Raw genomic sequence first — 15179 nt, forward strand, 5'->3', positions numbered from 1 at the left:
AGTGTAATTTACAAACCAATTTAATCTCATTCAAAAAATTCCTGGCTTCCATTGAAATTCACATTTTTTCGGTTATCTCATATCCACTTCATCAGAGCAGAGTCTGAACAATCCGGCGAGTAAACTACGCTTAAAATCGATCGTACCGAATCTAAAAATTGACTATACCGAATTTAAGAAAGCAAACATACGGAATCTAAGGGACCGAGCATACAGAATCTAGAGTTTTTGGAGTTCTCATGCGCAAGACAACTCTGATTTCTAGTTTGTTTTATTTTCTTGACCCAATTGAAATCCCCTGTTTTTGAAAAACTTTATTTGCTCATCTGCGACTAAAAACTGAGGAAATCTAAATGTTTTCTAGAAAAACTAAATCAAAAATTTTTGGCGTTTTGGACTCCCCATATATAGTGTAATTTACAAACCAATTTGATCTCATTCGAAAAATCCCTTGCTTCCATTGAAATCCACATTCTTTCTGTTATCTCATATCCACTTCATCAAAGCAGAGACCGAACAAACCGGCGAGTAATTTACGCTCAAAATCGAACATACCGAATCTAAGAAAGCGAATATACCGATTCTGAGAGGCCGGACATACAGAATCTAAAAAAAAATTAAACATCGAATCTAGAAGTCTGGACATACCGACAATTTCTTAAGTTATTACCGGACATACAGAATCTTAAAAAAAATTAAACATATCGAATCTAAAAGACCGGACATACTGACAATTTGGGGACATATTGACAATTAAAAGATTGGACATATTGAAAATTAGGTTTGAAACCAGACATACAAAATCTAAGAAGCTGAACATACCGACGATTATCTTACGTTTAAAACCGAACATACCGAATCTAAAAAATCGAAACTACTGACGATTTACGTTTGAAGCCAAACATAATGAACAAGCCAAACATACCGACGATTTTTTATTTGGAAAAGCAAACATAACATACCGAATATTTCCTACGTCGTTTTTGTTCGGTCTTGTTCCGAATTGCATCTTCTTATCGTTCTTAGTAATTAAATTAACTGAACTTGCTTGAGTATTTTACATCAAGTAACTAAACATTTATAAGACTTATCAACTCTGATTGATTTTTTTGCAGAAATCTTAGACTGTAAATAGCAGCTCATTTTTTACATTTACTTCTATCTTAATTTCGATGAGAACTAAGGTCCTCTCTGTGTTCATTGATCTAGACAACGTTTTAGACAAAAACTGTTTAGATTTGTAAATCCCAATGAACTCTATGATACAGATAGAAAAACGTTAGCTTGTTGAGCAGGAAAAGGATCAAGAAGACATGTCATTAGAAGATGGCAAATCAGAAGATGAGGGAGCTTCGGGAGCACCCAACAACCCCTTCAGCTACAACCCAACACAGTCATCCATGGGAACAAGGACAAGGAACAACTCCCCTGTCGGCAACTCTGGCCCGGATATCCTTGGTGCTGAAACCCTTGCTCCTACTGGATCACAGATGGGTGCCAGTGTTGTCAGCGATCTCTCTGGTATATGTTCAAAACTGGAATTGGATTTGTAGGCAATTGGGGCGATCAACCCGTGGTGATCTGTTGACCACTCTACGTTATTGTTCTCAGATCACATAAACCCGGGTCAAGTAGTTTTGGCATAAGGAGTTTTGACATACACGGATCGAGGTGTCACCGCTAAATATCGCCAAAAGATGTAAGACTTGCGGTGAATTTGAGAAAATTTGTAAGATTTGCGCTCCATGCGATGAATGCGTTGAAAAAAAACTTTAAAGCGGTCAAAATTTTTTTTCACCGCTTAAGCGGTGAAAGAAAACTTTTCAACGCTACCAGCAGAACGCGGTGAAAAAAATTTTCACCGCTATAATTGCAAACCTTACGAATATTTACCGGTAATTTCAACGCTTATCTTAAATTCACAGGAAATATCGTTGTATCACGTGACAGATGACGCAGTGGAATAAGACTTTCTTGACAAGTAGGAGGTGAGAAGTTCGAGCCCCTGTACGGCGGTTTCTTTTTTGTAAGAAATCCGGCGAAAGTGGTGAAAAAAAATTTTCACCGCTAAAAACCGAAAATTCACCGTATTCAACGCTAAAAGATGCGGATGCTTCGTGGTGAAAAACATTTTTTTTTCATCGCTACTCCCCGCTTATTTTACATTATTTTTAACCAAACCTCGACCCGGTTAAATCCGGGTCAAGGAGTTATAAGCGTTGAAAAATTGCAAAGCTCCCCGAAATTTTCTCACATAATTTTGCTGCGAAATCTTTGAATTTAAGTGCTTATTTTGCAAAATATTAACGTTTCCAAGCGCTGATCTCACATAGATTTAGCGTTTCTATGTGTAGATCTTACATAATTTTGGCGTTTCTGAGTGCAGATCTCATATAGTTCTAGCGTTTGTACGCATCGACCTTACTTACAGGTAGTGAATCCAGACATTGCTCTTGTTTTTTTTCAACACTTAGACCTCTGTCTGTGAGACTTGAAACAATCCAAGTTCTGTATTGAAAAAAAAATAGTTTAAAAAAACAAAAAAAATTACCATAATAAATCTTGCAGTGACTGATGATGTCAATTGGGTATGGAGCCCAGTTCCATACAGTTGGGTGTGGAACCCAACAGTTTGCTAATTGCAACACCAAAAAGGAAAATCAAGCATGATTTTGTAATGTTAACTATAAATTTCAGGCTTTTTCTCGTAAAGCAAGAGCTACGGTTACAATGATGAAATTAGGTGAGATCAACGCTACATTATCTAAGATCTCCGCTTAGAAACGCTAAAACTAATTAAAATATATGGTTAGAAACACCACATTTATGTAAGATATACACTTACTAACGCCAAAAATATGTAGGTTTTACGACTAAAAACTCTAAAATTAGGTAGAATTGACGCCTATGATTGCTGAAATTATTTAAGAACTGCGCTTGGAAACACTAAATTATGTTCAACGCTTAAAAATGGTGTTGTGTTTTTATCGCATTTAGCGTAGATCTTGTATAAATTCAACGCAGTCACCGGCAATCATGTTTTTTTTTTGCGTTTTTAAGCGCTGACGCCTCGGCCCGACACCTGGGTATCAGACTAATTGACACAATCCTAAAAGTCAGTATAATATGAGATAATTGCTCATCTTTAGACTTCGAATTTGAAATGATTCAAAAAGAGCGGCATTTCATTGTTGAATAAATTTACACGATCGACATCCATGTTAATGTCGAGCCCAAATTGTCTACATAAAACCGGTCTCCTCAAAAATTATGGTCATAACTTGGTTTGTGCTTTTTATGAGACATCCTGGATCTAACGGCAATCCAGTATAAGTACTTGGCACGTCTAATCCCAAGTCTTTTGTGAATACTGACCCAGAGCTTTGATCATGTCACTTTTTGCACTTAGAAGTCTAAACCCGGGCCTAGGCCTCGGCTTATGAAAAGACTTTAAAAGTCTAGTAGGGGGAGGGGGGCAATATTGGCTATAACTACACGGTCGAGCTTCCTAGTTAAAGTCAAGCTAATATCTTTTCATAGGTCAAGCTTAAGTCTTTTAATCACAAAGAAAGTCCAGCTAAGCTTTTTTCATGAGTCCACCATTAGTCATTTTATAACCAAAAAAAGTCGAGTACAGGTCTTTTCATGGGTCCACCATTAGTCTTTTCATAAGTCTCTTTTTCATTTTTTGCTGCTTCTGTACATACAGAAGCAGAGCCGGAGCAAGACCAAATAGCTTTGCACCAGAGCAGTCCAACTTAAGAAACAGTTGAAAAACTGCCATAAGCTTTAAGATCTTCGTGAAATCTTAAGATAAAAAGTTAGTGGGGGGGTTCTTCTGAATCGTAGAAAATGAAGGAGCACACACGCTGACTACATTATATACAATATTGCGCGGACAATTTTAATGGCAAAAAGCAGAATTGTGAAAAGACCAATGATGGACCCAAGAAAAGACTTTAACTCGACTTTGTGTGCAAACATTGTGTCGAGCTTAAGCCCAACCCAAATTTTGGGTCGAGCTAAAGTCTTTTGTATAATTTTGGGTCCAGCGAAAGTCTTATGCGAAAAACTTGAGTCGAGCTAAAGTCCAGAATGTCTTTAAGTCCAGCTAAAATCGTTTCATAGCTCAAATGAGCACAGTATGGTCATTTCATAGTACGTTTGGGCCAAGCATTGTCTTTCCATAACTCTGTACCTAGACCCTGGAATGCAGGTCTTGGCTGAGATTTGCAAGTCCGAATACAAGTTTTGGCTAAGACGTGCACGTTAAAAGGTAAATTTTGGCCGAAACTTGCATTTGTACTTGCAAGTTTTAGACGACTTGGCAAGTCTGAAAAACGTCTCAAAATAACTAAAAATAGGTCGGAAATGCAAAATTTGTACAGTGCTATGAAAATCTATCGTTCTATCATGACAAAAAGTGAGCAACTGCTGAGTTTTTAAATGAAGCTTTACGTCTTTCACAGACGTGCTAGACAAGAGCACAAGTGGTTCGGCGACAACTGCCCATTTTTATTTTAGTCACTGCATAAACTATCGAAAAAAAAGCGCCCATTTCCACTTGCCCACTCTTTTCCTAAATTGATTGGGTGTTATGATATCTATTTCTGATAAGGCTGGATGTCTATTTATGTGCATTTCGAGCCTCTGCCTAATAGGTAGAGCCAGTAACTAAGTAACTATTTGAGATTGACGGACCAATTAAAAGGATTAAAGACAGGTAAGTACAGCCCATTTTTCGGATGTATTGAGGAACAAATTGGGAAAACAGCTTCAAAAGTGAGTGAAGCCAGTGTCGGGGAAAGCAACAAAAGCAATGTAAGAAGAGAAGCACTGATTCTGAGCGACTTTTATCGGTTATGACTGTTCTATTCGTAAAAGGAGCGGGTTATTGTTCTCTTTTGTAGATTATTATCGTTTTCGTATATTATGTACTAATGTACTAAAAGGAAATAAGTAAAAATGGGAAGTTTTATCCCCAAATGAAATTGGGAAAATTTATCCCAAAATCGAAAATGGGATGTTTTATCCCATAATGGGATCTTTTATACTACTTTTAATAAAATGGGAATTATCTCACACTTTGTCGCCTATAAATAGGAGACGTTTATTTTATCCGTTCAGTATTCAAATATTATTCAAACAGTATCACTAATATCAAAGTAGAAAAACAGCTGCTGTTACTTCTCTCCCAGTTGTTACCATTCATGATATCCCTTGTATTTATTTTACTTTATTCTTCAACTCCCCTTTTTAATGGAATTTTAAAGTCCACCTTTTCTTTTATCTTTAGAACATCAAAGCTAAATTTCCTTTGTATACGGCGAACTAGAAGGAGAGTATAAATTGGTGCGATCAGTGACGCTCACTCAACGTTATATTCTAATGACTCTAACGTTAATTTTTAACTGATAAAAAATCTGCTGCGAGTCAAAAACTTAGGAAAATATTTCAAGTTGTCTCATTTCCTGACATAGATAAGTCGATATTAACACTTTGTTTAAAATTCTATATTAAACTTATAGCAGCTATTTCTAAAACATTCTATCTTTCGTCGGTTAACTGACGTTCGCAAAAGGGTTAGAAAACTTTCTAAGTTCTCAAAGAAAACTAAATTGTAACCAGAGGTTGTAATTCTTAGATTGTCTAAAGTCGTCTATGGTTCTCACAAAAATATTTAACTTATCTTAGATTAAAAAAGCTTGGCAACGTCCAATTATTTTAAATTAAAATGGCTGATGCTCCTATTCCTTTGAGTAATGAATCTTTAACTACTTTTTCAGGTAACGATCCAAGTCAGAGTGCTCTTGACCTTTAGATTTCTGTTGATCAAAAAGTAAAAGTTTTGTTAGGAGTTGTTCCTACTGACGCTGATAAGAAAAAGAGTTATGAAAATAGACATAGATCATTAGTTGGGTCTCTTTGAATTGATACAGCTTTAGAATGGTTCAACACTGTTGATGAGGCTAAAGTCTTAAATGATATTAAAGACGACTACCTTGATAGATTTACTGACGGTCGTGATAAATTTAAGTATAGATTAGTGGTAGAAAATGCTTCTACACAAAAGGATAAACTAATAAAAAATATTTTCTTAGAGTCAAGCACGCTGTTGATAAAGGTTGGCCTGAAATTTTAACAAATGTTAATCGAGCCCAAGAAACATTAGTACAATCTAGACAAAGAGAACAAAAATATATTGATTTTGCTATAAGGGGACTACAACCCTCCTCTCTGAAGCAGAAGGCCCATGAACGGCGTATCAAGAAGATAACGAAAGTTGGAATGATCTAAAAGAACATCTAATAACACAAGATTTAATTTGCATAGTTATTAATGAAAAATCGGCTAAAAAACCATTAGCCAAAAAATCGTTTTTAGAGACTCAAATTAAGGAAATTACACGCTTAATAAAAAGCAACGAAGTTAATGCTATACAAGGTACAAATAACTTCAATGGAGACCCGAATATTAAGGGACGAGCAAATAATACTAGATTCTGTGTGTATTGCAGAAATCACGGACACTCTATTTCTACTTGTAACAAAAAGAAATTAGACGACGACGTACAAAAATTAGAAAGGAATTAATAGAGCAAAAAGAGACCTAGCCTATATTTAGTAATAACTACAGACGATGCACATGGAATAACAATCAATTTAATGAATAGAAGCAATAGTAGTTATAACAACCGTGCTCAAAACCCAAATTCCTTCTTTAATAACAAGAACAGTTACAATTACGGAAATAGATTTAACCAAACAAGCAATATGATCAAAGATTCCCCCGAGAAAACTCATTTCGGCAAAATGGATATGCTGCTAAACAATTCTATGAGCGTGAAAACAGCCAATTCAATAGAAACCAAGCACATAGTGATATAAGGCCTACTTTACAGCAAGACACAAAGTCTTACAATACACATATAGAAAACAATATTAGTTGTATTCAACAAGAAGAAATTGTGACGCTATCTTAGATTTATTTCCCTTAAACTAATAAGGTCTCCGAAAAATAAAAATAGCACATCAAATCCGAAAGCTCCAATTTTCTTGAATCAATATCATTTTGCTACCGGAGACAATAAAAAAAAACATAACTGCTTAGAAATAGAATTTATGATAGAACCGGGGTCAACATGCACTAGAATAAATTATCCAAAAATTATTGAGCTGAACCAATTGGGGCAACAAATAAACATTTAAACTTCAGGCAATGGAACAAGAGCTTATAACGGCTCTGAAATCCGCATGTTAGGCTACACTATACTAATCATTTCATACTTTGACACAGATGGGAAATATAAAGCAAGTCTCAGAGTAGGGATTACTGAGGAGAAAACTTCCAATTTCTTAGGAGTACATTTCTGTCATACTTTTTTTGAGGCACTATACTTTGATATTCCACAAGTTCCATCAATGAGTTCTTAGTTATGACTCACTAAATAATAAAAAGAAATATCCCCAAGTCTCTACGATGATTGCAGTTATAATATATCAGCCTCTAATATTTCACTTAAATCTACAATCCTCTACAACCATAAGCGTAATGAGCAAGATACTTTTCCGAAAAGCACTTCTTTTGTACCTAATGGGACTACAGTAAAAACCGAGTTGTGCTTCGTAAATACTATTCGTACTAAGAAAAAAAAACAAATTCCCTTAGTTATTGAAAACCACAAAAATCATCAAGTTAAACTAAACAAAGGGATATTTGGATTTACTATATGTGATTTTTCAAGCAACGCACAAAAATATAGTTTTCGCAACTGTAACGAGTTTACTTATTCAGTATCAAAAGATGCGATGAGCTTGATAGTTGTTTTTTGCTAAAAACAACTACTAATAATATATCCGAATCCACTGACCTAACTGCTGAGTGCATTAGGTATAATATTGTTGACGAGCATTCAATATTCGACGCCAATATGCCTACTATTCATACTATATCAAGAGACTTAGTATTAGACAAATGCTTTAATGCCTCCCTCATTAAAATATACCCCCAAATTAAAGAGGAAAATCGTACAATACTTTTAGAATGTTGGATAGGATAGTGAGGCTAACCACAATCTAATATACTTTCAAGATGAGTATAGTCAACAAATAATGTAAAGTCTCATGATGAAAGAATATTATAACTCTCCCCCATCCGAAGCATGCAATACTTTATTTTGCGAACTACAAAAAACACTCATGCTTGACGATATAAGATGTGTTGCTATGCCTAAGATAGCATGTGGCGGCGACCCTAAGTTATGGAGAAAAAAAGCTGAAGAAGTAGAGGAAAACTTTAAGCACACTGGAATAACAATTTATGTATTCGTTCAAGGCAAAGAACTACAGTAACAAATAATATAAAAACCGTCCTCTCAGTGACGACAATTTTGCCGGAATAATAGTTCTATCCGCAGGAGAACTCGTAGAGAAATGTAAAAGCGAGGATGAAATTGCAACAGATTTTTTTCTAAAGAGACTAAAAAGATAGGCCGACCCAAATCAAAATAACAATTTCCAATATTCCACTCAGCGTTTTAAGTAAAAGAAATAACAGATAAATTCACTACGAGTTTACATGCTGGACAAAACACTCACTTCAATAAAACAGAATTGTTACAAAAATTTGATATTATGCATACAGATTTAAATGAAAACGAATTCTACCAAATTGCAGATACACTAATTACAGACAACAATGTAGTCCCATCATAAATATGACAATGGTCGTGCTAAACAACAGTTTACTATACCCCTTATTAAGAATGCCGAATTCAAAAAAACAATGACCTAGTAAAATACTTTTCCTTTTAAGGGATAAACTTGAATCACTAATGGACAAATTAATACCAGCAGTGATTATAAGAGAGCTAGATGAATATGACAATATGAATAGCTGGTTCGTTAACCGAATCATAATCCTTCCAAAGAAGGACTACGTCAAACTAGTAATAGATGCTCGCTATCTGATTTCTATTATCGTACTAGTAGTTCAAGTTGGCCGTTAAAAGCACCACAAGTCCTAATAACCCGAGTAAATGGCTCATATTTTACAAGCAGCGATCTTTTTTGTGCATATCATCAAGTGCCACTGACTCCCGAGACACAAAAGTTAACAGGTTTTATAATAGAAGGAAGACAGTATACTTCTCAAGTCGGCTTTCATGGATTAAAACCACTACCTAAATTCTTCAGTAAATTAATGCGTTATGCATTTGGCCCCCTTATAAAAGAATAGAAGGCTATCACATATATCGACGACAAATTATTACAATCTATTACTAAATAAGAAATGTTTAATATAATAACAGAATATCATGCTCTAATAAAAAAGGCTAATTTAAAAGCCGCACCGGATAAAAAAATGTTCTTTTTACGCAAAGTAAAATTTCTCGGACACGTTATATGGGAAAATACACTTTCTCCAGTTGTATCGCTTATTGACGATATTAAAAATTGAAAAACTTCAGAATCAAAGACTGACGTTCTTAGAGTATTAGGGGCGATAGGATTCTACTCAAATTATGTTATAAATTTTCATATAGATGCTAAGCCGTTTAATGAATTAACACGAGGCGATGTAAGTTTTAAATGGGAAGAAGAACACGAGAAACTATTCAATATACTAAAAGAAAAAATCGCACATGATATCTTTAGCAATCCCAAATGCAAATTATCCCCTTCATATATATGCTGACTTGTCTAACTTTGGTACTGGTTGTATACTTATACAACAAATCCCTGATAGAAAGAGAAGTGTATCAACAAACTCTAGAGTATTCAACAAAGCTGAACCAAAAAATCTCCCCACAGCATAGAGACTTATGCGGAATAATATCCGCACTACAAACATACGAATTTTTTCTAATAGGCTCCCAATTTCCTATATATCTATTTTGCGATCATAGGACAATACTATTTCTATGGTCTAGGCGTAGACAACTGTCGCTTAGAGTTTTCAAGTATAATTTCGTCCTAACTAAATTTCAGAACTTGAAAATTATGTACACCGAAGGCAAGAACATTTCCTGATTTACTGAGTAGACAAGTGCCAAAAGAGGAGGTAAAGAAATTTCAGATTGAACATACAACAATAACTAAAGAAAAAAAATTCTGCACTTCGGATTTAAAGGGGATAAAACTAACTTGTCTAACGATTCTTATCCTATACTAGCACAAGTACAAGGTGCGACAAGAAAAGTAATTAATATATCGGATAGTGATTTAAGTGTATCTGACACACCCGAAGGATTTGCAGACTCCTGTATACATCACGTAGCCGACTATTTTGAAATTGAAAAAATTTAAATTAAATAGTTAAACTCACAGATAGTAAACAATCGGATAATATATATAGTGAAGTACAAGAAGAAGTAAACTAAGTAAAATTGGACGACTCAAGATATAATGACGACGAATTTAATGAAGTCATAGATAATTCAGTCGATCCAACTTTAAAATATGCATATGGTACTTGTCTACTCAGGAAAGGCAAAAGAAATCTACAAAAAGCGTACAGGGAACTATACTATCATAGGGTCCACAGTACTTCATAATGAGAAAGTCAAATCAGATTGCTCTGATTTGCTAACGAAGTTAACTGAGTTTGCTAAAAAGGCCCATTTAGATATTGACACTATATTACAAGAACAATGTAAAGACCCTGTATTACAAAAAGTACGCAAATGGATAGAATCAGGCAACGAAACTGAACACTACTATATGACTCGACAGTCTAAATCACTAAAAGCTCACAAGAGTATATATAAGCTAGTACAACTAGATGACAGTTATAAACAACTATGTTTCAATAAACCTAATGAAAACGGTTCGTTCGAACTAAAAAAATGTATTCCCATCTCACTTTTTCTTATATGTTTTGAGCTAGCAAACAGTAATCCTATAAGTGGCCACCGTGGTGACGCTAGTACCTTAAAAAATATGTCTAGATTCATTTACTGGCCTGGAATGTACAAATGGGTTACAACGTTAATCCACGATTGCTTAGATTATTGAAAAAATGAAAGTAAAGGACACGATTTAAACGAAGCACCCTTACAACAATGGGGCGAATTGGAGACAACTCTCTTGCACACTATACATATGGAACATAAATGACCTTTCCGAGCTTCTAGTAATGGCAAACACTACTGTCTTGTAGTTGTAGATTCATTCTCTAGATATGTACAAATTTATGCTGTTAAGTCCGCTAATTCTGACGAGACTATAGAACAAAGGGAGCAATTCATAACTAGCTAAGGTATACTTCAGTACATAGCACATGATAGCGGTACTGCCTGTTTGAGTAGTGACTTTGTAAACTGGACCTTTGAGCTTGGAATTACACTGAGGCCACGAACAGCATAATCCCCTTGGAATAATGAGAAAGCAGAAATCCAAAATAGGCAGCTTACAAACTACCTTAGGCATTTTCTAAATACTACTGGAAACAATTGGGCAAAATTTGTTAACAAATTTGCATTTGTGCAAAGTAGAGAACATAATTGTAGTACCGCTTATACACCGTACGAGATTATATTCGGGATATAGCCACAAATACATATCTTAATTAGACTAGGATTGCTGCGGGCTAATAAGAAGAATTGTAAATCTCAATATTATCAGGCCTGCTGGCACATAGACATTGTAAAAACTCTTGTAAAGGAAAAGATGGATATTTTACTGCAAAATAGGTTATCTAATACTGTACCACAACGTGAGACAGATTTTAAGTATATTTATATGTTGTAACACATATACTCGTTGTCGTCAAGTTACAAATAAAGCCCATGAAAATAGAAATTGATTTAAACTCGGACGACCAATCAGCATTGGAAGCAAAGTTGTACTAGAAAATCATTCTAAAAGCTTACTTATATCTAAGAAGCTAAAATCACTTCGGTCCGGTCCATACACTGTTACAAAACATATAACTAATAAAACAAACGAAATACAAGGAGACGAGACTCAACAAAAAGAGTAGTGCATAGGAATCATTTAGTAGAATATTTCCGATAGAAAAAGAAATACAACTCTTAATTGCCGATTAAACTACCGTATATGCTGAACTCGAACAAGTCTATGATAACTATAATAAGCACTAGATAGACAAACTCAACACTGCTTAACCTAATAAGAATATGTACTACATGCCTTGGCCAGTATTCAACAAAGTTGAACCGCCGCCGCAACCCCCAAATAGTAGACCCACTATTACGGCTTCTACTAATACTATTACTAGATGTAGCAACGATAATCCTCCGGTTGATTCCGGCATGGACCCATTAGGACTCTGAACGTTTTTTAATACAACACAACAAATCATCTCGCCTAGTAAATCATTTAGACCCCAGCATATACCCACCCCATCTCCAAGAGGACTTCTAAGTTATCCACAAACACCTTATTGTCCCCAACCCTTAGCGCATGATATAAGTCCCTTTAGTTTTCAGAGTAGTTAACAAGTAATTACTACAACCTACAACCCCACTAGCTAATGAATCAGTAAATGAAAAGTTAAATCCTTCTGAACCTAGAAGGTCAAGTAGACAAGCAGTTGCTACAAAATTATTTAATGATCCTATTCCATGGGACGCTTTAAAAGAAAAAAGGAAAAAAATCTTTGGTACACGCAAATGTTCTTACAGAATAAAATGATTTTGTAATTAGCCAGTCAAATTCTAGCCTTAATAAATAAAAGAAGAATAAAAATTACCAATTCTAAAAATCAATAAAAAATGAAAAAAAGAATAAAAAATGGGATAAAATTTTCCAAATAAAAAAACCAAATGAAGTTGCTCAAACTGGTTCAAGAAATGAGAATATCTTCCCAGCCAATGAAAAGAAAGGAACCACCGCTAAAAATGGGATTATTGAGACATATTTCTAAAATGAGATGAAACAGCCCATTTTCTGCACTATAAATAGGAAAACAAAAGCAACCAAAAAATCTTTCTTCCTTCATCGACTAAATGCTTATTAGAATAAACGGCAAGTTAGCCTAACTAAAATCTTCTTTCTTCCCCGCTGACGATTTGAGCTTTATTCACGATTTTTTTTCTTTAATGATCTAACAACAGAGACTTTTCCAGTGAAAGACATTTCCAACTTCGCTGTCTTGAAATTTGACTTTGGGCATAAAATTGCTTCAAGTATTCGTACTTTCGATAACATAATAGAAAAGTAAAATGAGTTCAGAACAGCAAACAAATGAGCTAACCAGCTTTGAGTTCCCCATGAGCCATATCCAGAAGTGTTGGACGAAATAATCGAAGTAGGTAAATTTATTGTTCTCCTTTTTTCACTTCCAGCAAATTCCTATCCTTTTAATGTGAGAGTACCTGTAATTGTACCACTAATAAGTTCCACGTTTCTCTCAACACATGGAGCAAACGCAGACTCCGAAATTAAGAACACTCTAAAGCAAGTGAAAGTAGGACATTTTGATTGTTCTAAAATGGACTCTAACAAAATGTATTCACTAAACAAAAAAGCCCCGTGCGATATCGAACTTGAGAAAATAAATATAAAAGAGGCAACTGCTGCTATTATGCAGCGCAATTATAAGACTGAATTAGAAGCCACGATGTGTAAAGCTACACATCAACGATTGAAGCTGTATTGTGATACTTTTGACGATAGTGGTTTATCCGCTACACAAGCAACTATTAGCTCAGATGTTGAATTAGTGTCTTGGCGCTAAGAAAACAGGCTCTGCAACTATTGAAACTCACAAAGTTCCATTTACTAAAAATGTAAAGAAACAAACATTTATAATAAAGGCGACGTTCGTGATAAATATAGTAATGAGTGCAGAAACAGGATGGATTTATCACGATACTTATGAGAAGTATATGCAAGATTTTAAATTACTAGTAAAATTAGCAGATGGAAAAATAAATAACTACTACAACATTCCCCTGCCTTGTAGCCCAAACAAAAAGGCTGTGATATTGGATCAACTGATCTTTATGCATATACATGGGAGAATAGAGAAAACTGTATAAAAGAAGAGTTACACAGTAAAACAAGGATACAAATAGATAGAAAATATTATATAGTAAGAGAATATGAAACTGAGTTTGATTCAACAGAAGCCGTTATTAGATGTGCGAAACCATTTAAAGGGCCCAGAAATACATTCATCTTTCAGATCTACACTAATCCACAGTCAATTTGTGACTCAAACAAAATAGTTTATCCTACCCATCATAACTCTCTATGCATACATTATGAAGGGGATTCGATATGGATACAGGAAAAGCAAAAAAAAACCAATTCCGAATGTATACAAAAAAACTTTTATAAATAGCACAAAAGGCAGATTGCTTGTAAAACTACCTTCCTACATAAATGGAGAGCAAATTGTTGATTTGGAATCAGGAAAAAATATGAAGCCCATATGAGAACGAAAATTAACTATTACGACTATACTAATAAAAAGAGACTACAGCTTTTAGATTTACAAATGGTAAAAACTGACTGTGAGTTAGAGCGTGCTATTAAGAGAACAAATTTAAAATTTAGTCTACTCACATAGTAATCCACGTATGGCTGGATTCTTACTAACAAATAATCGCTCACTGTTCTTAAAGACAATTGATAATTTTGCGTGGCTATATCATTGCCCAAAGTATCTTTCACCATTAAAAAAATGGACAAATGTTATAATAGAATCCCAATAATGTGTCAAAATAAAATACAGTTTTATGATCCAATTTCTAGAAATAGCTATATACTAGCGCCGAATAACTATCGTGTGTAGATAAACACAATAAATTGTTTCAACTAGATTTTGAAGATGATAACTCCTGCGTTGAATTAACACCAGGTATAACTAGAGTCGAAGAAACTTATATTTTTGAGCCTAATATGGCTCCAAAGAGATTAACAAAATACAATTTTAAAGATAGTGATGAAATATATTATTTACTGGCAAAGAACTAAAGAAATCTTGGCGCGAAATTGAATTTAATAACTAAATGAGAGATGCTATACAAACGTTCTCTAAAGAACTTGTTGTTTCACAAGATAATTTTAAAAGTGAGGATAGACCTTATCTTAACTCTCCAAAGAGAACAGTCTACTTAGACTATTTTATTTCTCTTAGCTTCTTTGATAACCGCTATATAGAAATTTTTGGTAAAACACAACTTATCTTAAAGCAAAGCGGGATTTATT

The 15179-nt window shown here is 34.5% G+C and overlaps 1 protein-coding gene across 1 annotated transcript in view; it reads left to right on the forward strand.

The window, feature by feature from the left end:
- Nucleotides 1-1300: 1300 nt before the first annotated feature.
- Nucleotides 1301-15179, forward strand: part of LOC142344149 (uncharacterized) — a 68382-nt gene continuing 54503 nt past the window's right edge. Inside the window, exon 1 of the mRNA XM_075395675.1 lies at nt 1301-1521. Coding sequence (XP_075251790.1) covers nt 1314-1521 — 208 coding nt within the window. The 5' untranslated portion in view covers nt 1301-1313. The remainder of the gene's footprint in view (nt 1522-15179) is intronic.

Source organism: Convolutriloba macropyga, chromosome 8 (genome assembly GCF_964194025.1).
Source record: "Convolutriloba macropyga chromosome 8, txConMacr16.3, whole genome shotgun sequence".
NCBI lineage: Eukaryota > Metazoa > Xenacoelomorpha > Acoela > Convolutidae > Convolutriloba > Convolutriloba macropyga.